Genomic DNA, 27,448 nt, shown 5'->3' with positions numbered 1-27,448 from the left:
TCAACAGTTGTGGCACATGGCCTTAAATGCCACAAGGCATGTGAGATCTGTCTAGTTCAGCAATTGAACCCGTGTGCCTTGCATTGGCAGGGTATTCTTTATCACTGAGTCACCAAGGAAGCCCCCAAAAATGTTAAATCTTGACAATTTAATTCACTTGTCTTTTATCAACCAAGTCTCATGGAAAGCTTCTAAGACTGTTTTTACACACATAATGCATTTTCTCCAAATGCATCACTTTCCAGAAAAACAAAACCTCAGCTCTAACAAACTCTTGTTTCTGGTGCTTCCCTTCAAAGAAGCAACACTACCTTGAGCTGCTAGCTTCAATTTCATTACAAGATGGCTATTCCCATGCTCTCTAAATCATCTAAAGGCATTAAAAGGCTAATGACATAAAAAAAGGCTCCTGTCTGCCTAAAAAAGGCCTTATATAAGAAAAAAGGTCAATATGAAGTCACATAAGCATATTAGAGTTAGTGGGGAGAATTTTTTAAAACTAAAAACAGGAAACTCCATATCACTCCAGGGAAATAAAAATGTTTTTGATTTATTTGTTAAAGTTCCAAAGGGAGAACGTTTAGAGTAAAATATACTTAGGAATGAAAACTGCCTTAAAGTCAAAGTAAAATGAGAATACTGCAGTAAAAAAAGGAAGAACAGATTTTATGTGGGTACTTTACCACTGAAAATTTCCCTATTTTGGACAAACATTTTTAAGAATTTCGGATATCTTCCCTCCAGTCTCAAAAACATTATTGAGTATCCGTTCATGAAAATAACTACATAGAGTTAAGGGAAAAAATGTTTAATGAGGGAAAATCACTTTTTCAAATACTATCATAAAGTCAGAATAACTGGAATTTGAAAATAACCAAATGTATGTTTAAAAGACACTAGTATTTATGGCAATCAGCTCATATACTACACTCCCATTTTAAGTCTAAGAACAAAATGACTTAAAATATTTGTTTTTACAACAAGAATTTAAAAGACTAAAGCTAATACAGGGTACAAGAGCAGTCATTCACTGAGAAAACTAACCTAGAAACAAGGGTGAGGCTACAAAAATTCACTGTAGTATGCTTGAAATTTAAAAATCCCTGGGCTCCCATACAGAGGAGTAGCCCCACAACATTGTGACTCACAACCCTGTGAGACTTATAGGGGCCCAATAAGATTCCCATAATGTTTGAGAAAAATGGCCACAAGCTTCTGAGAAAATAATGGAAAAAGGAACAATTTTTTAAAACTTTTTTCTTTGTATTGAGGTATAGCTGATTAACAATGTTGTGATACTTGCAGGGGTCAGCAAAGGCACTCAGCAATCCATACACATGTATCCATTCTCCCCCAATCTCCCCTCCCATCCAGACTGCCACATGACATTGAGCAGAGTTCCCTGTGCTGTCCAGCAGGTCCTTGCTGGTTCTCCATGTTAAATACAGCAGTGTGTCCATGTCCATCCGAGACTCCCTGACCATCCCTTCCCCCATCCTTCCCCCTGGTGACCATAAGGTTATCACAGAGTATTGAGCAGAGTTCCCTGTGCTGTCCAGCAGGTCCTCGCTGGTTCTCCATGTGAAACACAGCCGTGTGTCCATGTCCATCCCAGACTCCCTGACTGTCCCTTCCCCCATCCTTCCCCCTGGGAACCAGAAGGTTATTAGAGTACTGAGCAGAGTTCACTGTGCAGAGTTAATTCTTTGTGCTATATGGTAGGTCCTTGTTGATTATGAAAAAGGAACAACTTTAAATATCCAAGAGCATTCTGTTCTTCTTAACAATCGAGAAATTTAAAGTAGACATTCAACTCCAGCCCACTCCAATCATGCTATCTATTCTAGAGAGAAGAAAACAAGCAAGAAATTTTTATGTAGTTCACTTTCCAAAGGCACAGACTAACTAAAAAACTGAGACTGAGGACACTTTCTCTATGCCAACATTCTGTACAGCATTAGTTAAGGCCTATTCACAGACCTTCTTTATGCCTGGTATATCAAGTTCAGATATCAAGAAAATACTACAACACACAACCCACATGAAAGAGGAAGAGAAGGAAGGAGAGGGAGGAAGAGCAGAAACAGGCACAGCAAACATCCGAACCAGATGTGACAATGATGCTGAAATGATTAGATCAGGGAATTTAAGCAACCACAACTAATATGTGAAGAATATCTAAAAAATATATAAAGTGGACAGTCTACTAGAATGCTGAAACAATGTAAGTAGAGAACATGAAGGACAACACTTTCAAGCAGAAATGTTAAAGATCAGAAACACTGTAAAAAAGATGAGATCAGTAGGTGGTGTATACTGCTGAAGAAAGAATATCTGACATAGAGGACTTATCAAAAAACAATCCCTGTTCTCCCTGTTCTCAAAAAGAATCCCTGTTCTCCCCAGGGGAACACTGGGGAGAAAAAAAATACACAGGGCTGTGGGACAATCAGAAAAGGTATAACTGTGTTACTAAAAAAAGATAAAGAAATATGATACTAACAAATGATAAAGAAACTACAGGAATTATTTGCAAAAATGAATGAGAATTTCCCCAAAATTAAAACAAGGCAACAGGCCATAGATCCAGGAAACATAAAGAATACCAAGCATGTAAAATGTACACAGCAAAAAACTACACTGAGGTATATTATTTTCAAACTGCACAAAATCAAAGCTTTAAGATAAAAAATCATGGATAAGAAGGCTGATGTATCTTTTGGTCTGATCTTTTACTGTAATAACAGTATCTGTACTTATGATGTCTTGAAAGGGGAAAGAGTAGCAACAGGCATGATGACAACAGAAACACTATGGAAAAGGTAATTCAAACCTATCTTCAGTCACCAATTACTGATACATATAAAGAAAAGAGAAAAGTCAAGAAAACAAGATGCTTCAGAAGCTGTTAATGAGGTTTTTGATGATACTGGAAAGATTTATGACAGAGAAAGCAAACTCTGATACTGAAAGGATCCTTGAAATCACAGTGCTCTGATAACTGATATCACAACCCTTTTTAAGGCAATTTTAATCTTTCATGATTACATCTCAACTGATGGCTGACAAGTGTTAAGTGAGGTCCAGGTTGGCCTTGCTTTCCCGGTGATTCAGATGGTAAAGAACCCACCTGCCCAAAAGAGACATAGATGTAAAGAACTGACTTTTGGACTCAGTGGGAGGTGAGGGTGGGATGATTTGAGAGAATAGCATTCAAACACGCATATTACCATATGTGAAATAGATGACCAGTGCAAGTTTGATACATGAAGCAGGGCACTCGAAGCTGGTGTTCCGGGACAACCCAGAGAGATGGGGTGGAGAGGGAGGTGGGAGAGGCAGTTCAGGATGGGGTGACCCATGTGCACCCATGGCAAATTCACGTTGATGTATGCCAGAAACCACCACAATACTGTGAAGCAATTAGCTTCCAATTAAATTAATTAAAAAAAAGAACCCACCTGCCATGCAGGAGATGCAGGTTCAGTCCCTAAGTTGGGAAGATCCCCTAAAGGAGGACAGGGCATCCCTCTCCAGTTTTCTTGCCTGGAGAATTCCATGGACAGAGGAGTCTGGTGGGCTACAGTTCATGGTGTCATGAAGAGTTGGACATTACTAAGTGACTAATACTTTTACATTTCCTTTTTTTCAAGTATATAGTAAGACAAATCAAATTTTTAATCTTTTTTCTTTGGGGGGGGGTTGTCACAGGAGTAGACAGTAAATTTAAGTCTACCTTCATGTCAGTTATAGAGTTCATAAAAAAGAAGGTAATAGGCACTTCTTGACTTTATTCAAAAAGAATATCCCTTTTATACTTCGTACATTTTGTAAGCAAAACTTTTTAGTATGTGTGTATACCCCTTTAGTAACTACAACATGTTTGGATTAGAAATTCCTTATATCTATTCTCCTACAAGTTTGTGAATTTGTGGGAAAATTACACAGAAACTTTTTATATAGTCAGTTCCTACACAATGCATTTGGTAAACACGAATTTCTACAACTATTTGAGTATTTACAACTGACAATTTCCTACAGCAAAGTATGAAAACTTAGCATTTGTTTTACCACAAAGTGGTGTGACACAGTAGTCTCTGCTTCCAGGAATTAGTATGGGAGCTCTGGGGTTCACAGCCTGGCAGAACTGTCACCCTTATCCTGACATAAATTTATTTAAAAGTTGATTATCCAGTATTTTCCAGATTATATCAGATTACGTGGGGTTGGCCAAAAAAGTTCCTCTGGTTAAGTAAAAATAAAAAATCCATTTCTCATGTTCACAAAGAACTTTATAGAACAATGTATTCACTGTTTCATTCCACTATCTTCTGCCATTTTTCAGGCAACTTCATAATTTCATCTTCCCAAAACTTTTTATCTTCTTGATCAAGGGACTGTTCTAGGAACTTTTTACATACCGAAGAGAATTCAAATTTTCTTCATTAAAAGAAATTTGTAAAAACTGAAAAAACGAAATCTGAAGGTACAATGTCTGATGGACATGGTGGATGAATCAGAACTTCCCAGGCAAGCTGTATTTCTGTCTGGTCATTCAACAAGCATGCAGTCTTCCTGCTATCCTGATGGAAGATCAGGCATTCTGTTGACTAATTCTGGATGCTTTTCATCAAGTGCTGCATTCAGTTGATCTGACTGGGAACACCACTTGTTAGAATTAATCATTTGATCTTCCAGAAGAGGTTCATAATAAAGGACTCCCTTCTAATTTCATCACATACACAACAAAATATTGTTTACCTGAAGACCAACCTCTGGTGTGGCTGATCATGGTTCATGTTTTTTTGTGACGTTTCAGTACAAAATTGCAGGTGGAAATATAGTCAGGAGGATTTTTTCACTTAACTCATGTGGGACCCAAACATCAAAGCAATTTGTATAAGCAAGCCTGTGCCAATGATTTTCAACAGCTGATTCTGATACATTGAGTATGTTGGCTATCTCCTGTGGGGTATAATGCTGATTGTTCTCAACTAATGTCTTGGATTTGACCATTAGCAACTTCAACTACCCAAATGTGGAGAATGCTCCACAAGAAATCTCCAGTAAGAAACATCAAAAATCACTTTTGAAAAGTTTGATTATTAATAGCATCTTCTCCACACATTGCATGAATCTTTTGTGTTTCAGTTGCACTTTCTTCTTTCCTGAAATTATAAAGCAGAATATGCCCGAAGTGTTGCTTTCTTCCTTCCATCTTCAATAAAGTGGCTTTTGTGTACTTTTTTTCAATGCACACTGATATGACAGCTGTCCAGTACAACCCAATAAAACGGTTTCAAATGAACTTTTTAAAGACACTAAGTACTGATAGATCTCATCCTATGGAAAACACCAAACAAACCTTTGTTCAACCAAATACATAGTCAATGATTCACAGACTATGAATACATAATCAATGATCAGTTTTATCAGTGATTAAAGTGATTTTAACAAAATTCCTAGCAGTGAAACTTTGAAATGCATGTATTCAGATTTATGGTAAAATTTTTCAGTTAGCATTATCAGTAATACTTCAGTTTTTCTGTTTATATTCTATACTAAGCATAGGTTTACAAAGCAGAAGATGTGAGAGTTGGACCATAAAGAAGGCTGAATGCCAAAGAATTGATGCTTTTGAACTGTGATGCTGGAAAAGACTCTTGAGAGTCCCTTGGGCAGCAAGGAGATCCAACCAGTCCATCCTAAAGGAAATCAACTGTGAATATTCATTGGAAGGACTGATGCTAAAGCTGAAGCTCCAATACTCTGGCCACCTGATGCGAAGAGCTGACTCACTGGAAAAGACCCTGATGATAGGAAAGACAGGAAAGGAGGAAAAGGGGATGACACAGAATGAGATGGTTAAATGACATCAGTGACTCAGCGGCCAAGAGTTTGAGCAAACTCAGGAAGTTAATGCAGAACAGGTAATTCTGGTGTGCTGCAGTTCACGGGGTTGCAAAGAGTCAGATACAACTTGGGAACTGAACAACAACAACATCATAGAAACCTACAAATTTAATTTCCCATATTTATTTTATTTTCTTGAACATATTTTTCATAGCTGCTTAAGAAGATTTAAATTTAATGCACACTGATCAGAAAAATAATAAATGTATCTTCTTTTAAAATATGAAGAACTCTTAGCCACGGCAAAAACATCTGATTAAAAATGGCCCACAGAGTTTAACACTTCACCAAAGAAAAAGTACTGATGACAAATAATCATATGAAAAGATGGATCACATAACATGTCATCAGGCAAAGACAAATTAAAGCTAAACACTTATTTAGAAAAATCAAAATCAAAAACACTGACAATACCAAATACTAATGAGAACAGGATTGTCACTCATTCCTAGAGAATGTAACGTGATAAAACCAAAGAAAACAGTTCACTAGTTTCCTACATAACTTACATATACTCTTACCATATGATCCAACAACCATACTTTTTACACAAAGGGATTAAAAAGTTTATGTTGCCTTAAAAACCAGCCTAAGTTCTGATTTTAAATTTTAGATATCTCCCTTCACAAGAGAAAAGGCTGACAATCCTTCTTTCCCCAAGTCAACAGTGTGTTGTGAAGCTTTATTACAATCAAGTGCAAATGACAGCTCAGGCTAATGTGCTCTACAAGCTCACATTCATGGCATATGGAAGAACAAACAGAAGAGAAAAACACTGCCCTCCAATAGCTCTTAGCTACATCACACTTGGAGGGAGACCACATCAGAAGAGGTGAGGTTCCTAACACCTGCTACTAAATCAGAGATCACTCCAAGAGAAGAAGGTCACCATCCCATACTCCAGCCCTGGAAAACTGATGCGGAGGTTCTCAGTTATAGTCTCTAAGTAACTGATTCTATATGGAAAAGACATTAGAGAAGTTGAAGACCAATACTATTGTTGAAAACAATGGAGACTATAATAATTACGTTATTAAGAGGATGGGAGGTTGGTAGTTCTCAGAAAGCAAATATCTAACCTATAAACTGACCATAAATTAAGAGAACTAGGAAAAGATACACACATGAAAGAATGTCCAAAAGTGTAAACAATCCTGAAAGATAAAAAAAAAAACCCAAAAACAAAATTGCATGTGCAAAGAGCACCGTGTGGGAATAAAACAGGAACTAACCTAATCAGACAAGAACAATTTAAAACAAGGTCATAGTTATAAAACAAAACGTACAACCATAAGCCCACAAACAGTCAATGTTAATATCTGAATGCCAAGAAATACAGGCAGACATGCAATTAATGTAATAAAAACATTAGTGAAACAAACAAGGGAACACTGCTAAAACCAGAAGGCTTCATTAGCAAAGAATCTACCCTCTGAGAAACAATGAGATTACACACAAGAAATATAACAGTAATGAAACATTCCATTAGTAAATAAAAACAAGCAAACAGCAAGCTGTATGGGGAGGGTGGTATGGTTCGGGAGAGTTAGAGGAAGGCAATACCAATCATGGTTGGTATAAAATACATCTAACACGTACAGATTTCCATGGGAAAGTGTCTCCCAAAAAATGGAAGACAAAGTGAAAATCCAAAACCAGAAAATGGAAACTGTCATGGAGAGAGACTAGAGTGACAAACAAAGGATTTCAAAACAGTTAATATCAAAGTAAGAAGGAAATCATCATTTCAAAGGGAAAAAAATTAACACAATGTCAGATCATAAATTTTGCAAGGGAAGAATTTTGAAAACAGAAGAAAATTTTAGTATCAAAAAACAACATGATGAGGGAGAAACACACTGCAACAGCAGATCTGAACTGACAAAAGTAAAAAAGGCATATGAAATGATGTCATCAAAATGACAAAGAAAAGAAAGAAAAATAAATAAAGCATAAAAGAAACGTGGTATACTATTAAGTACACAAGTATGCGTGCCCAACTGCAGGAGGGTTCCCATCTCATCATACCCAGTGGCTGTTTATATCAAGACTTACTGGAGACCCTGCTCCCATGTCTGCTGAGAGAACAGGTTCACATACCAGACTGGCACTCAGAAGGACCCCTGCTTTGGGGAGGCAGCTCTGGGAGCCCAGATTTACACTCTCTCCCTAGGAGAAGCCCCTCCTGAAATGTTCTCCAGGTCTGCCCATGAGGGATGGTCAGGCCAGTCCCCCACGGAACCAGGATCATGAACCGGCACACGTATGGCCTCGAAGATGTATGCAGAGCTGGCATGCCTGGATGTCCATCTGGTTCTGCAGTCAAGAGTGTCCTGAGCAGGAGCCTGTTTTGTAGATAGCTTTGTGGGTTCAGAGGCTTTGCAGGTGGTGCAAGTGGCAAATAATCTGCCTGCCAGTGCAGGAGAAGTAAGAGACGTGAGCTCAATCCCTGTGTTGGAAAGATCCTCTGGAGAAGGAAATGTCAATCCATTCTGGTATTCTTGCCTGGAGAATACCATGGACAGAGGAACTGGGTGGGCTACAGTCCATGGGGTCGCAAAAAGTCAGACATGACTCAAGTGACTTAGCAGCAGCAGAATGCACAAAATACAATATAAGAAAAGAACAGACAAAGGCATATAATCCTGAGAAATAATATTGCAGTGTATTTAGTGTATTCTCTTTACTTCATATAGCCCAGATTTAGAGCAGAATAAGGCAGCAACATGGGAAGGCCAACAGGCAGGGAGGAACAGACACAGACACACACCCCCACTTGTGAAGTAGCTCAGTTGTGTTCAAACCTTTGTGGACTTAAACAGTCCACAGACTGTTAGCCCTCCAGTCGCCTCTGTCCATGGGATTTCCCAGGGAATACTGTAGCAGATTGCCATTTTCTTCCTTCATTGCTTTTCTTCCCAAAGCAGGGACTTAATTCGGGTCTCCTGCACTGCAGGTGGATTCTTTACCACTTGCACCACTTGATAAGCACTCTCAAAGGGCGTTCTCCCCTAAATTAAAGACTAAGATAAAAAGGAAAAAAGCAAGACAGATAACATTTACATAAAAACTGCAGAACTGCCGTGAAAACTCCAAAGGAAAAGTGTTACCTTAAATAACCTTTACCAGAAACAGGAAGGCAAAGTACAGACTTCCTCAAATAGAAGGATGAATCCCAAGTTGGAATCAAGACTGCAGGGAAAAATATAAGTAACCTCACCTATGCAGACAATACTAGTCTAACAGCAGAAAGCAAAGGAAAGCAAAACAGCCTCCTAATGAGGTTGAAAGAATAAGTGTGAAAAAGCTGTCTTGAAAAATCTATGACAAATCTAGACAGCATATTAAACAGTACAGATATCACCCTGCCAACAGAGGTCCATCTAGTCAAACTAGTTTTTCCAGTAGTCATGTACAGATGTGACAACTGAACCACAAAGAAGACTGAGCACTGAAAAATTGTGTTTGGGAACTGTGGTGGTGGAGAAGACTCTGTAGAGTCCCTTGCAGAGCAAAGAGACCAAACCAGTCCATCTTAAAGAAAATCAACCTTGGATATTCATTGGAAGGACAGGTGCTCAAATTGAAGCACCAATATACTTTGGCCACCTGATGTAAAGAACTTACTTGTTAGGAAAAATTCTGATGCTGGGAAAGACTGAGGGCAGAAGGAGGGGGCAGCAGAGGATGAGATGATTAGATAGGATCACCTATCTAACCATTAATTGGTCATGAATTTGAACAAACTCCAGGAGATACTGAAGGACAGGGAAGCCTGGTGTGCTGCAGTCCATGGGGTCACGAAGAGTTGGCAGAGACTACTGAGAAACAGCACAACAAAAAAATGTAAACTCTAAAACTGACATACGCAATTACCAAAGTAAAGAACTCAGCTGATCTCTTCAAAGGTACAATACAAGTATAATTAAGAATCACTCAACTAATGCATAGAATATGAGAAATTATCAAATCAGAACAAGAGGGGAAAAAAACATATAAAGATAAAATCCCTTAAGGACTTACAGTAAGTAACAAGAATATAAAATTTGTGTTCTACAACCTGAAAGGATTGGAGATAGACCTGAAACAAACAAACAAATGTTTGAAACTTCTATAAATTTGTCAAGACATATCTACAAATGAAAGGGAGTAAACCAAACGATATACACAAAAAAAATAAAAAAGAAATATTACTTTCAAGTCTCATCATAAAACACACACAAAACGATGATCTTCAAACATGCCAGAGAAAAAGTACATCTACTAAATTGGAAAAACAATTCAAGGGGCTTCCCTGGTGGTGCACTGGTTAAGATTCCTCGTTTCCACAACAAAGGTTGGAGGTTCCATACCTGGTTGGGGAACTAAGATACTGTGTAGTACACAGCACAACCAAAAAAAAAAAAAATCTGAAATAGGAAATAATTTCCCATGAAAAAAGAGAACAAGAGATTTCCATTTGAAATTATAGACAGAACAGGCATAAAATACTTTACATGTTGAAAGAAAAGGACAGCTAACATAGAATGCTAAAGAGGATAATCAACTAACTTAGAAGGCTATAAGGATGACCAACAAGGACGTGCTGTACAGCAAGACTGAACTCTGTTCAATGCCATGTGGCAGCCTGTATGGGAAGGGAGTTTGGGGGAGAATGGATACATGTACATGTATGGCTGAGTCCCTGCCCACCTGAAACTTATCACAACATTGTTAACTGGCTATACTCCAATACAAAACATAAAGTACAAAAGAAAACAATGTACAAATGACTTAAAAAGATATTTCAGTAAATATAAAGAAAAGGACCACATCCATAAAAAGACGTTTACATTCAGTCACCAAAGCAATCCAAAATTAAAACCATGAGACACCATTTCACATCTAGTATGATGGATACGGAAGCAGGGTGGAGAGAGTGTGTTGGTGAAGGCATGCAAAAACTTTAACCTTCACCTACTGTTGGTGAGACAATACAATGTTGCGACCACTGTAAAAATCAATTTGGTGGCATCAAAAGAAATAAAACATAATCACTAGGTGACCCAGCAATTCTACTTTAAGGTATACATCAAACAGGATTAAAATCAAGGATTCAAAGAGACATCTACACCAGTGTTCACAATATACTCACAGTAACAAAAAGTAGAAACAAATCAATTATTCAACCACCTGAAGTGCTAAACCAAAACTGATACATGCCTACCATGTATTATTAACTCAGAAGGAATAAAGTACCACTTCACTGGGCAACATGAATGATCCTTGAAAATATACAGTTGAGTGAAAAAAGGCAATCATGAAAAGTCGCTTACAGATTTGTTGTTCAAGTTGGCCAAGTCATGTCCAACTCTTAGCAACTCCATGGGCTACGGCACATCAAGCTCCTTAGTCCTCCACCATCACTCAGAGCTTGCTCAAACTATTTTCCACTGAGTCAGTGATGCTATCCAACCATCTCATCCTCTGTGGCCTGCTTCTCCTTTAACGTTTAATCTTTCCCAGCAACAAGGTTGTTTCCAATGTGTTGGCTCTTTGTATCAGGTGACCAAAGTATTGGAGTTTCAGCTTCAGCATCAGTGCTTCCAGTGAATTATTAGAGTTGATTTCCTGATGTAGAATGACTGGTATGATCTCCTTACAGCCCATGGGACTCTCAGGACTCTTCTCCAGTACCACAACTCAAAAGAATCGATTCTTCCATGCTCAGCCTTCTTTACAGTCCAATTCTCATATCTATACATGACCCTGGAAAAACCACAGCTTTGACTATATCAATCTTTTTTAGTAAGGTGATGCTTCTGCTTTAATTTGCTATCTAGGTTTGTCATAGCTTTTCTTCCAAGACACAAGAATAATTTCACAGCTGTAAACAACATCCACAATGATTTTGGAATCCAAGAAAGTAAAATCTGTCACAACTTCCACTTCTTCCTCTTATATTTGCTATGAAGTGACGGGACTAGATGCCATGATCTTTGTTTTTTGAATGCTGAGTTTTTAGCCAGCTTTTTCACTCTCTTCAACCTTCATCAAGAGGCTCTTTAGCTCTTCTTCACTTCTGCCATTGGAGTGGTACTGTCCACATACTTGAATTTGTTGATATTTCTCCTGGCAATCTTGATCCCACTTGTGATTCATCCAGTCAAATATTTCACATGTACCCTGCATCAGTTCTGTTCAGTTTAGCCGCTCAGTTGTGTCCGACTCTTTGAGATCCCCTGGACTGCGGCACGCCAAGCCTCCCTGTCCATCACCACCTCTTGAAGTCGGCTCAAACTCATGTCCATTGAGTCAGTGATGCCATCCAGCCATATCATCATCTGTCATCCCCTTCTCCTCCTGCCCAAATCTCGCCCAGAATCAGGGTCTTTTCTAATGATACACCTCTTCATATCAGGTAGTCAAAGTACTGGAGCTTCAACTTCAGCATCAGTCCTTCTGATAAATATTCAGGACTGATTTCCTTTAGGACTGACTGGTTTGAGCTCCTTGCAGTCCAAGGGACTCTCAAGAGTCTTCTCCAACACCACATTTAAAACCATCAATTCTTCTACTGTGCATAGCAGTTGAGAGTGACAATATATAGACTTGACATATTTATTTTTCAATATTCCAACCAGTCTTTTGTTGTTCTGTTGCTTCTTGTCTTCCATACAAGTTTCTCAGCAGACAAGTAAGGTAATCTGGTATTCCATCTAAGAACTTCCCAGAGTTTCTTCTGGTTCACACAGTTAAAGGATTCAGCATAGTCCGTGAAGCAAAAGTAGATGTTTCTCTGGATCTTCGTTGATTTCTGTTTGATCCAAGGACAGCTGCAATTTGATCTTTGGTTTCTCTACCTTTTCTAAACCCAGCATGTGTATTTGGATGTTTTGGTTCACATACTGCTGGACTTAGCTTGAAGGATTTTGAGCATTACCTGGCTAGCATGTGAAATGAGGACAACTGTACTGTAATTTGTTGGAGAAGGGCATGGCAATCCACTCCAGTATTCCTGCCTGGAAATCCCATGGACAGAGGACCCTTGTGGGCTACAGCCCACAGGGTTGCAAAGACTTCAGCATGACTGAAGTGACTCAGCATGCACACATGTACTGTGCTTTGAACATTCTTTGGAACTGCCCTTCTTTGGGACCAGAATGAAAACTGACCTATTAGTGAAGTAGAGGCTTAATTTGGGAGCTTTGCAGGTGGCAACATTGGTAAAGAACCCATCTGCCAATGCAGGAAACATAAGAGATGTGGGTTTGATCCCTGGGTTAGGAAGTACCCCTGAAAGAAGACATAGCAACCAACTCCAGTACTCTTACCTGGAAAATCCCATAGAGAAGCCTGGAAGCTACAAAACATAGGGTTGCAAGGAGGTGGACACAACTGAAGCAACTTAGCCTGCACATGGGTTTAATTAATGAAACGCAAAATATGGTACCCCAAAATATGTCTATTTGGCATAAGGATTATTTTTACACGATTATTTTTTAGAAACAGCACATGAGCCAAAAAAAAAAGCTGTGAAAATACTAGAAGCTGAAAGTTAACACACAGAATCTACTTCCAGTAAACACATAGAATCTACTTCCATCTATTAACTGATCTGAGGTTGCAAATGCACACTCCAACTACCACTCTGATACTGCATGGATGGAGAGAGAGGAGAGGGGAAAATGCAGGGAATTTTTAGGGAAGAAATTATAAAGGCTCCTAGAGAAAAAAAGATGGTAAACAGATGTTCACAAGAAATCAAAATTTTAGAACGTACAGAAATTATATTCTGTATGTCAAATTCCATTTGTGCCAGTTTTATGCAATCTCACAAGATTCAAGGAAGATGACGGGCCAAGTGGTCTGAAAAGATGAAACCTTGAGGATTCCTAACTTGACTCTCACAGCTCAGTTCAACAAGTATGAGACCCTGAAGCTGGAGCTTATTCTTGTTTAGTCACTAAGTCGTGTTCAACTCTGTTAACTTGTGGAGTCTGGCCTGCCAGGCTTCTCACTCCATTGGAATTTCCAGGGAAGAATACTGAAGTGGGCTGTCACTTCTCCTCCATGGAATCTTCCTGACCCAGGGTTGAAACTTGCATTTCTTATGTCTCCTACTCTGGCAGGTGGATTTGTTACACTAGCATCACTCATGACTTAGTCTATATCTGAGAGTTATTCAGTTTGCTCAGTTCCTTTGATGTACACATGAGAAACACGTGTTTAAAAACTTCTGTTTATTCTTCTGCTCTTGTTCTGTCTCTTACCGAGAGGTGAGAAGTAGGAACTCACACAGATAGAAGGGAAAATATTTTTCCTCCCTACATTTGACAAAAAACAAAGCACACAATTAAAATTTGTGGCTAAATCACTTATTAAACAAATTAATTTTATGCAACAAAACTTTCTGGAACTAACACCAAAAAAGATGCCCTTTTCATTACATGGGACTGGAATGCATAAGTAGGAAACAAGAGATACCTGGAATAACAGGGAAGTGTGGCCTTGGAGTAAAAAGTGAAGCAGGGTAGAGGTTAACAGAGTTTTGCCAAGAGAAGGCACTGGTCACAGCAAACACCCTCTTCCAACAACACAAGAGAAGACTCTACACATCAACATCACCTGATGATCAACACTGAAATCAGACTGGTAATATTCTTTGCAGTTAAACATGGAGAATCTCTACACAGTCAGCAAAAACAAAACAGGGAGCTGACTGGGGCTAAGATTATGAGTTTCTTATTGCCAAATTCAGACTTAAATTGAAGAAAGTTGGGAAAACCACTGGATCATTCAGGTATGACCTTAATCAAACCCCTTACGATTATAGAGTGTAGGTGAGAAACAGATTTCTGGGATTAGATATGATAGACTACCTGAAGAACTATGGATGGAGGTTCCTGACATTGTACAGGAGGCAGTGATCAAGACCATCCCCAGGAAAAAGAAATGCAAAAGGCAGAATGGTTGTCTGAGGAGGCCTTACAAACAGCTGAGAAAAGAAGAGAAACTAAAGGCAAAGGAGAGAAAGAAAGATATACACATCTGAAAGCAGAGTTCCAAAGAATAGCAAGGAGAGACAAGAAAGCCTTCTTAAGTGATCAAGGCAAAGAAATAGAGGAAAACAACAGAATGGGAAAGACAAGAGATCTCTTCAAGGAAATCAGAGAAACTAAGGGAACATTCCACGCAAAGATGGGCACAAGGAAGGACAGAGACAGTATGGACCTAAGAGAAGCAGAAGATACTAAGAACAGGTGGCAAGAATACACAGAAGAGCTATACCAAAAAGATCTTCATATTCAGGTAACCACGATGGTGTGATCGTTCACCTAGACCCAGACAGCCTGGAATGAGAAGTCAAGTGGGCCTTAGGAGGCATCACTGTGAAAAAAGATAGTGGAGGTGATGGAATTCCACTTGAGCTATTTCAAATCCGGAAAGACGATGCTGTGAAAGTGCTGCACTCAATATGCCAGAAAATTTGGAAAACTTGGTAGTGGCCACGGGACGAGAAAAGGTCAGTTTTCATTCCAATCCCAAAGAAAGGCAATGCCAAAGAATGTTCAAACCACCGCACAATTGCACTCATCTCTCATGCTAGCAAAGAAATGCTCAAAATTCTCCAAGCCAGGCCTCAACAGCTCTCAACAGAACTCCAAGCCAGTTCTTCAGCTGAGAACTTCCAGCTTTTCAAGCGGGATTTAGAAAAGGCAGAGGAACCAGGGGTCAAATTGCCAACCTCCGCTGAATCATCAAAAAAGAAAGAGAGTCCCAGGAAAACATCTGTTTCTGCTTTATTGACTATGCCAAGGCCTTTGACTGTGTGGATCGCAACAAACTGTGGAAAATTCTTAAAGAGATGGGAATACCAGACCACCTGACCTGCCTCCTGGGAAATCTGTATGCAGATCAAGAAGCAACAGTTAGAAGCGGACATGGAACAGAAGACTGGTTCACAATTGGGGAAGGAGTATGTTAAGGATGTATATTGACACGCTTCTTATTTAACTTTTATGCAGAGTACATCATGTGAAATTCCCACCTGGATGAAGCACAAGCTGGAATCAAGTTTGCTAGGAGAAATGTCAATAACCTTAAATAGGCAGATGACACCACCCTTTTGGCAGAAAGTGAAGAAGAGCTAAAGAGCCTCTAACGAAGTGAAAGAGGAGAGTAAAAAAGCTGACTTAAACTCACCATTCAAAAATCTATGATCATGGCATCCAATACCATCACTTCATGGCAAAGAGATGTGGAAAAAATGGAGACAGTGACAGGCTTTATTGTCTTGGGTTTCAAAATCACTGCAGGAGGTGACTGCAGCAATGATATTAAAAGGCACTTGCTTCTTAGAAGAAAAGCTTTAAAAAACAGACAGCATGTTGAAAAGCAGAGACATTACGTTGCCAACAAAGGTCTGTCTAACCAAAGCTATGGTTTTTCCAGTAGTCATGTATGGATCTGAGAGTTGGACTTTATTATAAAGAAAGCTGAGCGCCGAAGAATTGAGGCTTTTGAACTGTGGTGTTGGAAAGGACTCTTGAGAGTCGCCTGGACTGCAAGGAGATCCAACCACTCCATCCTAAAGGAGATCAGTCCTGGGTGTTCATTAAGGACTGATGCTGAAACTGAAACTCCAATCCTTTGGCCACCTGATGGGAAGAACTGACTCACTGGAAAACACCCTGAGGCTGGGAAAGATTGAGGGCAGGAGGAGAAGGAGACTACAGAGGATGAGATGGTTGGATGGCATCACCGACTTGAAGGACAGGAGTTTGAGCAAGCTCCATAAGATGGTGATGGACAGGGAAGCCTGGCATGCTGAAGTCCATGGGGTTGCAAAAGTCGGACATGACTGAGGAACTGAACTGAACCGAAAGCATTGATGTATCATACCACTAACAACTTACTTTAACCAATTGTTATTTCCACTAAACACATTTGCAGACAATCATAAAATGTCTACCTACTCTATATATCAAGCTGTTTATGACTATAAAAAGGTTAACATATTCTTGCTTGAGACAGTTCTTATTTGGTATAGGCATTTGCTGTTGTTGCTTTTAGGAAGGGCAAAGCTTTTTTCAAAGTGCTTTTAACTTACTAAATAAATGTCTTGAGTAACAAGAAAGTATGCACACAATTTAGAAGTTGGCACTCATCTTAAATATAGAGGATACCCTCAGGTTATTTATCTTCACCTATTTCTGAGAAGAAAAATATTACAAATCAGTGAAAATCATGTTTTACTTAAAGTGCTATGAGCTAAAAATTCTACCTACCAAAGCAGTAAACAAAGGATGGTGCCATCATCAAGTCATCACATTACAGCTGCCTTGATGCTGAGCCCTGACAGAACTTTGGATAAGGCAGGATTTAACCAGTCAACAGATGGTATTAAATAGTCAACTACTGTGGCCACTCCTCTCCCCAGAGGGCACCCTGAAGGGACTAATGATGACAAGCACTGTAACTAGCCCCAGATAGTAGAAGAGCATATGAAAGTGCATATGATTTCAATGAGCCCAGACTTCGCATCTTTCCAAACAGAAAAATAGTGAATTTGTTGAGATTTTTTAATTTCTTTAACAGTAATCATTTTGGTCAAAAAACACATAAAATGATGATCATCACTAATGAGCATTTCACAGAAGTGAAATCAAAACTACAGGGAGATATCACCTCACATCAGTCAGAGTGGCCATTATCAAAAGTTACAAACAATAAATGATGGAGAGAATGTAGAGAAAAGGGAACCCTCATACACTGTTGGTGGGAATATAAGATGGTGCAGCCATTATAAAAAACAGTATGGTGTTTCCCTAGAAAACCACTTATCCTATGATCCAGCAATACCAATTCTAGGCATATATATTGAAAAGACAGGCCAAAAAGACACATGTATCCCAATGTTCAATGCAACACTATTTACAATAGCCAGAATGTGGAAGCACCCTAACTGTCCACTGACAGATAAATAAATAAAGATGTGGTGTGTATATACATATTTATATGGAACGGAATATTATCCAGCCATAAAAAAGAAGAAAATGCCATTTGTAGCAATAAGCATGGACCAACAGACCATCATACTGAACAAAATAAATCAGAAAGAGAAACTAATATCATACCATTAATCTTCTGATACTCTGAATACCTGGTCTCTGTTGTAAAAATTTCTATGTAACCTGGCCCTACCTTATAATATATGTGGAACAATCAATAGAGTTATCTGAGGTGCTGTGTCCTGGGCCTAAGTACTCAGTTTTGTCCACCAAATAAAATACAACTCTACACTTTCAGGTTGTACATTTTTTTCAGTGCCAGTCAGAACTTAACAGATTATCATTCCTGCACTGCAGGTAGATTTTTTACCAGCTGAGACACAAGTGAAGCCCAAGACAACTGGAGTGGGTTTTACCCCTTATCCAGGGATAAGGGATCTATTGTTACCATACCATGTCATGGATAATGTAAGATTTTCAAACATTTTCTAACTTAAGTAAAAAACTTTAAAAATCAAGAGCAAAAATGAGAAATGTTATTTTCACTTGTAAAATAAAAAATATATTTTGTGTAAGTTCTGTTTATAATAGACAGCTCCGAAAATACTTGGAAAGCCCTGAGTGAAGTGTTTTTTTTCCTTAAGTGCTCCCTTTGGTTCACTTAATGCTAACGAGAGGACTTATAAGGAAACCCTAGGAATTCTGAGGATGAGGCTGGGTAGGGAGGAGAAAGGATGCAGAGTAAGCGCTACAATAAATTCCTGAAAGTGAGATTTGATTATTTCAACCCAATTCCTTAGGGACAGAAGTTCCTGAGCTTAGAAAACTTTCAGATATCATCTCTGTACCTCCTCATTTTCCTTTTCGTTTGCATCCTTTACAACATTCCTTATAATAAATTAATGTTTCCCTGAGCTTTGTGAGTAATTCTAAAAATTAATCAAACTCAAGAAGTGGGTTTGGGAAACTGTATAATAGCTGGATCATCAAGAAGATACATGACAACCTAGATAAAACTCACTTCTGAAGAAGGCAATCTTGGGGGACTAAATCTTTTTCCTTGTGGGATCTATGCTATCTTTAAGTAAATAGTGTCAAAATTTGAGTTAAAATTTATAGGACAATACTGAGAACTGGAAAATTATTTGATGGTGTTGGAAAACACTTCAGGGTAACTCTTTCATAAAGTTTCCCATCTGCATGTATAGATGAAAATATCAAAGAGCATCTTTTTCTAATGTGATGAGGTGTAATCTTCACATTTCTATCTACTTTTTTTCTCAATGCTTGTTTTGTTTATGAACTTGCATGTGTGCAAGCTAAGTCACTTTAGTCTTGTCTGACTCCTTGCAACCCTATGGACTATAGCCTGCCAAGCTCCTCTGTCCACAGGACTGTCCAGGCAGAAATACAGGAGTGGATTGCCATTTCCTTCTCCAAGGGGTCAAAGTTTGATTACCTACCCAGGGATCAAACGTGCATCTCTCTCTCACATCTAGGAGATGTGCATTGGTAAGCAGGTTGTTTACCACTAGCACCACCTGGGAAGCCCCTTTATGAGCTCAGAAGAAACTAAAATACAGTTCTAAGTATGTTGAGAAAATGTAAAAACAATCTCATTTTTCTATGCTGCAAATGAAGCAGAAATTGTAAAAACAAAAAAGATTACCTTTTGGATAATCTTCCAATAAGAGGTTGAAGTGACCTAACTGACAAAAGAAATCAGACTCCACTTTTCCTTCAGCTTTTAAGATTAGAGATTCGTAGCAGCGAACAGCCTAGAAAAAAAAAATAATAAATAAGTATCAAGAAAAAAACAAAATCCTAATTGCATGCTTTCTGAGAGAATAGCTATATACTATGGGAGAGTACTCAAGAAATCAGTCAGTGTTATTTCCATCAAGACTCTGAAACCAAAATTTCCAGAAATTAGAAGAAAATGGGACTTTCTTGATGGTCCCAGTGGTTAAAAATCTACCTGCCAATTCTCAGAGATAGGATTCAACCCCTAGTAGGGAAACTAAGATTCCACATGCTGTGAAGCAACTAATAACATGCCCTGCAACTACGGAGTCTGTGTGCCACAACTAGAAAAGCACGTGCTTCTTAACAAAAGCTCCTGCATGCCACAACTAAGACGCAGTGCAACCAAATAAATAAATAATAAATATTGTAGCAAAAGAAATTAGAAGAAATAGCTTTCTAATTACTTAGCAGAGCCATCACTTATGATTCAAGTTTTGTTTATGATTCAAAGCTTTCCCATATGATGAAAAGTGGAGAATAAGACCTATCAAATAAGATGATTTAGAAGTTCCTTTAATGACTGTTAGTTTCCAATCTAAATTATAACTTCAATCCTTGTTCACATAACTGAACTACCTGCATATAAACACAAGGAGAAAGAACTTTACTGAAATTTCAGGAGCCATTAACCACAATTGAAATGTGGCAAGTCCAAATTGAGATGTGCTATAACTGTAAACTATACAACAGATTACAAAGATTGCATACAACAGGCTGATACATTTACTAACAATTTTATGTTGACCATTAAGTTAGATATATTATTCAATTTCATGTTCCTCTTTACTAGTTAATACAGTTATCAAATTTAAAAATCACACGAGGAATTAAAAATCTGTGCTTTACTACATTTCTATTGGATAAAGCTGCTCAACAATAGCTACTATCTCAGCTACTTTTGCAAAGAAATGTTACATTTTAGAGCACCATACACAACTTCCTTTAGTTTTTCAGGCAAATACATCATGTATTTTCTTACTAATGCTGCTCACATTATTTCAAACATACTAACTCAAATATTATCTCACCCCCTACCAAAGATATCTCTCATGCTTTTATCAGAGAAAAAGATAACACTTAAAGAATCTCCTTTAAAAAAAAAAACTTTCAGAAGTCTGCAGATAGATGAAATTACGATTTTATTAAAACATCAGAAAGAACAGTATTCTGGAGTATCTGCAGAAAGAACAATGTTCTGCAGAGTTTTCATGAATGGTGGGAAAATTTATTCATATATTAAGATACTGGGGATGGGGAGGGAGTTCTATAATGATCCAGAGGTTACGTTTCCACACTTCCACTGCCATTATTCAGGGCCAATCCCTGGTTGGGAATTAAACAGCCTGACCTATGACTATCAAACACACAAAGCACATCTGCTTTAATCATTAACATAAAGAACGTCAAGTTTAAAAACAGAAATAAATAGCTCCCTTCCTACAGTGTTCATGGTAACACTCTCAAGACAAGATTCCTTTACTATATTTTAATTTACATAAAGTTTAGGCCAAACCATGTATAAGCCAGAACGACTACCCTCTATCTTCTTTTTTTTCCTTTTTCTTCTTGGCCATACCACTTGGTTTTCAGGACCTCAAATCACTAAAAACAATTAAAAATCTGAATTTTTTCCTAGGTCCCAGAAGTCACCGTAAAGTGAAAATACAAAATTTCAAGCCTCTGTCAACTTAAAAAATTGTCAAAACCTAGAAGATGAGAGTTCAGTTTTATTTTGTGAGACTTTTTAAGACTTCAAGCCCAGGAGACAAAATCTCAAGAAACCCTGAGAAAACTATTCTGAGGAAGCAGGGAGAGAAGTCAGGTTAAACAGAAGTTTGCAACAAGGGGCAGGGAGTTTGAACATCAAAAGGTTATTCTTAACTAAGGAAAACCAGCTGTCTCAACTTAAGGAATTTAGCCCTTTTTTATGTACAGGAAAACACGAGAGTGTGGGCTGACTGAAGTCAATCACTGACGAGCATCCCTCATTTGATTATTTATAATAATCAAATCATTTATTATGTAATCATTGATTATTAATCATTTGATTATTCACATCCTTGGCTCCTTTATCATGTAGGAAGTGATGGCAGCCCATGGCTGGCTGCTGATGAGCACACATTGTTCTTCCTGTTCTTAGAAATTAACATTTGGAGGATAGAATCCCTAATGGTTGTGATATCCATGTGTATTGATTTGGAAGGAAATACTCCTTACCATAGTCCCTCCCTGTGATCAAAAATTGAGCCAATTTGGGGGACATTTCATGACCACTTTTTGTTCCATGGCGCTGGGAGGTTCTTCCCAGATCAGACAAATAAGAAATTCTATTTCTATGTCACTCCAGGTGTTAACTTCTGGATTAGACCCATTGGTAAGTAATCAAAAATTCTCTGGATCCTGCATCTTCTAACCTATTAAAATCCAGGAGATTTTTTTTTTTCTTGCTTCTTCCCTTACTATATAGTTATTAATTGTATACTCTGATGAGTAACTTTAAGTCACCTGGTCACCAATACATTTGTTGGAGGGAGGGTTACACCTCCAACAATCTTAAGAGACAAGGGACAACAGTCATAAGATAAAGTAGCTCATAACACTGACAAAGTTATAAAGCAGCAGAGAGAAAAAGATGAAAAAAAATTTGAAAAAGAGAACAAACTAAATCAGTATACAAATAAAATAAACTAGTATACAAAGAAAACTAGTTAAACAAATTAAAATTAGTTAACTAGTAGGAATCCAAGTCTAGTGAACCATCAAGTCCAAAGGAAAGTTACCTGGATAAGTCAGATTTTGGCAGGATCAGGCAGAAAAATAGGGAAATGTTTCATCTTCGTTTACAAAGGCATACTCTATCAACTTATTGTAGGTCACAGCATAACAGAAAAAACTTCACTGAAAAATAGCTTTAACTGTCGGTTTTCAGACGTCAAAGTTACATCATTTATCGGTTCATTCAGGCCCATGTTAACGGATTCCTGTTGACCCACATGAAGTAATCAGGATTTTTCATTAACAGATAGTCACTATTACCACATTCAGTGGCATTACCTAAAGGCTATCGGAAACACACATTTAAAATTCTTTTTATAGTCTTTTTGAAAATCATTTTCTAAAGGCAGTGTAAAATTACAATACTCTATAAAGGACAAAGCTTAAATTATAGGCTAAAGATTTGAGGACAATGCAATTAGGAAACTATTTCTATAACATAATATTTCAACATTATAACTTGAATTATGATAACTTTATAACATTATGGCTGATATGACTGGTAAAGTTTGATAAAGTTATGATTGATAACTTTATAACATTATTTCATTATATATCACATATTACGGATTTCATGTGAAATTCTGCGGTATCTATTAATATATTAATGATACTTATCTATACATTACAATCTAAAGTTTACCTCTCTAATCCTGACAATGTTTCCAAATTTAAAATACCAAAAACGTAGCTTACTATATCTAAGATGTCTCACACATGTTTCTTTGAAGCACCCATACCAGATTTCATTGCACTTTCTCAGTTGTGTAAGACTCTTTGTGACCACATGGAATGCAGCACGCCAGGCTTCCCTGTCCACCACCAAACCCCACAGTTTGTTCAAACTCGTGTCTATGCAATCAATGATACCATCCAACCATCTCATTTTCTGCTGTCCCCTTTATTGCCTCCCTTCAATCTTTCCGAGCATCAGGATCTTTTCCAAGAAGTCAATTCTTTGCACCTGGTGGCCAAAGTATCGAGGTTTCAGGTTCAGCATTCAGTTCAGTTCAGTTCAGTCACTCAGTTGTATCCGACTCTTTGCGACCCCATGAATCGCAGCACGCCAGGCCTCCCTGTCCATCACCAAACCCCGGATTTTACTCAAACTCATGCCCATCGAGTCGGTAATGCCATCCAGCCATCTCATTCTCTGTCGTCCACTTCTCCTCCTGCCCTCAATCCCTGCAAGCATCAGGGTCTTTTCCAATGAATCAACTCTTCACATGAGGTGACCAAAGTATTGGAGTTTCAGCTTCAGCATCAGTCCTTCCAATGAACACCCAGGACTGATCTCCTTTAGGATGGACTGGTTGGATCTCCTTGCAGTCCAAGGGACTCTCAAGAGTCTTCTCCAACACCACAGCTCAAAAGCATCAATTTTTCGGCACTCAGCTTTCCTCACAGTACAACTCTCACATCCATACACGACCAGTGGAAAAACCATAGCCTTGACCAGACGGACCTTTGTTGGCAAAGTAATGTCTCTGCTTTTTAATATGCTGTCTAAGTTGGTCACAACCTTCATTCCAGGAGTAAGCGTCTTTTCATTTCATGGCTGCAATCACCATCTGCAGTGATTTTAGAGGCTCAGTATTAGTGTTTCAAATAAATATTCAGGACTGACCTCCTTTAGGACACACTGGTTGGATCTCCTTGCAGTCCAAGGGACTCTCAAGAGTCTTTTCCAACACCACAGTTCAAAAGCCTCAATTCTTCGGCGCTCAGCTTTCTTTATAGTCCAACTCTCACATCCATACATGACTACTGGAAAAACCATAGCTTTGGTTAGACAGACCTTTGTTGGCAAAGTAATGTCTCTGCTTTTTAATATGCTGTCTGTTTTTTAAAGCTTTTCTTCTAAGAAGCAAGTGCCTTTTAATATCATTGCTGCAGTCACCTCCTGCAGTGATTTTGAAACCCAAGACAATAAAGCCTGTCACTGTCTCCATTTTTTCCACATCTCTTTGCCATGAAGTGATGGTATTGGATGCCATGATCATAGATTTTTGAATGGTGAGTTTAAGTCAGCTTTTTTACTCTCCTCTTTCACTTCGTTAGAGGCTCTTTAGCTCTTCTTCACTTTCTGCCAAAAGGGTGGTGTCATCTGCCTATTTAAGGTTATTGACATTTCTCCTAGCAAACTTGATTCCAGCTTGTGCTTCATCCAGGTGGGAATTTCACATGATGTACTCTGCATAAAAGTTAAATAAGAAGCGTGTCAATATACATCCTTAACATACTCCTTCCCCAATTGTGAACCAGTCTTCTGTTCCATGTCCGCTTCTAACTGTTGCTTCTTGATCAGCATACAGATTTCCCAGGAGGCAGGTCAGGTGGTCTGGTATTCCCATCTCTGAAAGAATTTTCCACAGTTTGTTGCGATCCACACAGTCAAAGGCCTTGGCATAGTCAATAAAGCAGAAACAGATGTTTTCCTGGGACTCTCTTTCTTTTTTGATGATTCAGCGGAGGTTGGCAATTTGACCCCTGGTTCCTCTGCCTTTTCTAAATCCCGCTTGAAAAGCTGGAAGTTCTCAGCTGAAGAACTGGCTTGGAGTTCTGTTGAGAGCTGTTGAGGCCTGGCTTGGAGAATTTCGAGCATTTCTTTGCTAGCATGAGAGATGAGTGCAATTGTGCGGTGGTTTGAACATTCTTTGGCATTGCCTTTCTTTGGGATTGGAATGAAAACTGACCTTTTCTCGTCCTGTGGCCACTACCAAGTTTTCCAAATTTTCTGGCATATTGAGTGCAGCACTTTCACAGCATCGTCTTTCCGGATTTGAAATAGCTCAAGTGGAATTCCATCACCTCCACTATCTTTTTTCACAGTGATGCCTCCTAAGGCCCACTTGACTTCTCATTCCAGGCTGTCTGGGTCTAGGTGAACGATCACACCATCGTGGTTACCTGAATATGAAGATCTTTTTGGTATAGCTCTTCTGTGTATTCTTGCCACCTGTTCTTAGTATCTTCTGCTTCTCTTAGGTCCATACTGTCTCTGTCCTTCCTTGTGCCCATCTTTGCGTGGAATGTTCCCTTAGTTTCTCTGATTTCCTTGAAGAGATCTCTTGTCTTTCCCATTCTGTTGTTTTCCTCTATTTCTTTGCCTTGATCACTGAATAAGGCTTTCTTGTCTCTCCTTGCTATTCTTTGGAACTCTGCATTCAGATGGTATATCTTTCTTTTCTCCTTTGCCTTTAGTTTCTCTTCTTTTCTCAGCTGTTTGTAAGGCCTCCTCAGACAACCATTCTGCCTTTTGCATTTCTTTTTCCTGGGGATGGTCTTGATCACTGCCTCCTGTACAATGTCAGGGACCTCCATCCATAGTTCTTCAGGTAGTCTATCATATCTAATCCCAGAAATCTGTTTCTCACCTACACTCTATAATCGTAAGGGGTTTGATTAAGGTCATACCTGAATGATCCAGTGGTTTTCCCAACTTTCTTCAATTTAAGTCTGAATTTGGTAATAAGACATCCATGATCTGAACCACAGTCTGCTCCTGGTCTTGTTTGTGCTGACTGTATAGAGCGTCTCCATCTTTAGCTGTAAAGAATATAATCAATCTGATTTCGGTATTGACCATCTGGTAATGTCCATGTGTAGAATCATTTCTTGTGTGGTAGAGGGTGTTTGCCATGACCAGTGTGTTCTTTTGGCAAAACTCTATTGGCTTCTTCCCTGCTTCATTTTGTACTCCATGGCCAAACTTGCCTGTTACTCCAGGTATCTTGACTTCCTACTTTTGCATTCCAGTCCCTTATGATGAAAAGGACATCTTTTTTGGTATTAGTTCTAGAAGGTCTTACAGGTCTTTATAGGACTGTTCAACTCCATTTCTTCAGCATCTGTGGTTGGGGCATAGACATGGATTACTGTGATATTGAATGATTTGCCTTGGAAATGAACAGAGATCATTCTGCTGTTTTTGAGATTGCACCCAAGTACTGCATTTTGGACTCTTTTGTTGACTATGAGGGCTACTCCATTTCTTCTAAGGGGTTCTTGCCCACAGTAGTAGATAAAGGCAGTCGTCAGAATTAAATGTGCCCATTCCAGTCCATTTTAATTCACTGATAACCAAAATGTCGATGTTCACTTTTGCCATCTCCTGTTTGACCATTTCCAATTTACCTTGAATCATGAACCTAACATTCTAGGTTGCTATGCAGTATTGTTCTTAGCTTTGGTTACATTCTGGTATTGCAAAAGTCTGTTAGAAATAGCAAAAGACGGGAATTCCCTGGTGGTCCAGTGGCTAAGACTCTGCGCTCCTGATACAGGGGGGCTGGGTTCGATCCCTGGTTAGGGAACTAGATCCCACATGCCACAACTAAGACTCTATGTAGCCAAATAAATAAAAATAAATGTTTTTTAAAAAAAGAGAGAAATAGCAAAAGACTTTAAAACATAATAGGATCATAGGCAACTGAAACAATTATTTAACCAAAGTCATAAAAAAAGGAAAACAAATATACCTCAAATAATGGTCTAGAAACACAGTTTGTTATCAAAAAGTATCACTTCTAACAGAGAGAAATCGAATTCCAGTCTTGCAGTAGCTCACATTACAAAATCCATTTAATTAACTTGAACCTAAACTGAGTTAATCCTGACTATGCAAAAAACATTTTCCTCAGGGTTTCTTTTCACAATTTCTTATGACTTTCTGTATCCAGCCTGCTTTTCATTTTCCTTCCAAAAAAAATCAACCAGCTCATTTTTTTCTTTCTTCACCAATAAAATGTAATTCCATTTCTCGTAACTTCTTTACTGAAAACACATTCTATTTTTTACTGTATACTGCAAAGTTACTGTATCATTTCTCATAGCTTTTTAATTCCATGTTTAAATTAGAGTCCTCAACTCTTAAAACCTTAATTTTAGTAAAGCTAAGAAGTAAGCAATTATGAACTATCTTTACATTAGCACTCTATAGACTGGTGAAAATAAACACC

The 27,448-nt window shown here is 38.4% G+C and overlaps 1 protein-coding gene across 1 annotated transcript in view; it reads right to left on the bottom strand.

Annotated features, from left to right (window-relative positions):
- Positions 1 to 27,448, bottom strand: part of LOC110132250 (lysine-specific demethylase 6A-like) — a 156,186-nt gene that overhangs the window by 113,926 nt on the left and 14,812 nt on the right. Inside the window, exon 3 of the mRNA XM_020885462.2 lies at positions 19,576 to 19,684. Within this exon, the coding sequence (XP_020741121.2) occupies positions 19,576 to 19,684 (109 nt within the window). The remainder of the gene's footprint in view (positions 1 to 19,575; positions 19,685 to 27,448) is intronic.

Source organism: Odocoileus virginianus, unplaced genomic scaffold, assembly GCF_023699985.2.
Source record: "Odocoileus virginianus isolate 20LAN1187 ecotype Illinois unplaced genomic scaffold, Ovbor_1.2 Unplaced_Contig_32, whole genome shotgun sequence".
Taxonomy (NCBI): domain Eukaryota; kingdom Metazoa; phylum Chordata; class Mammalia; order Artiodactyla; family Cervidae; genus Odocoileus; species Odocoileus virginianus.
This window is presented reverse-complemented; position numbering and strand designations above follow the sequence as displayed.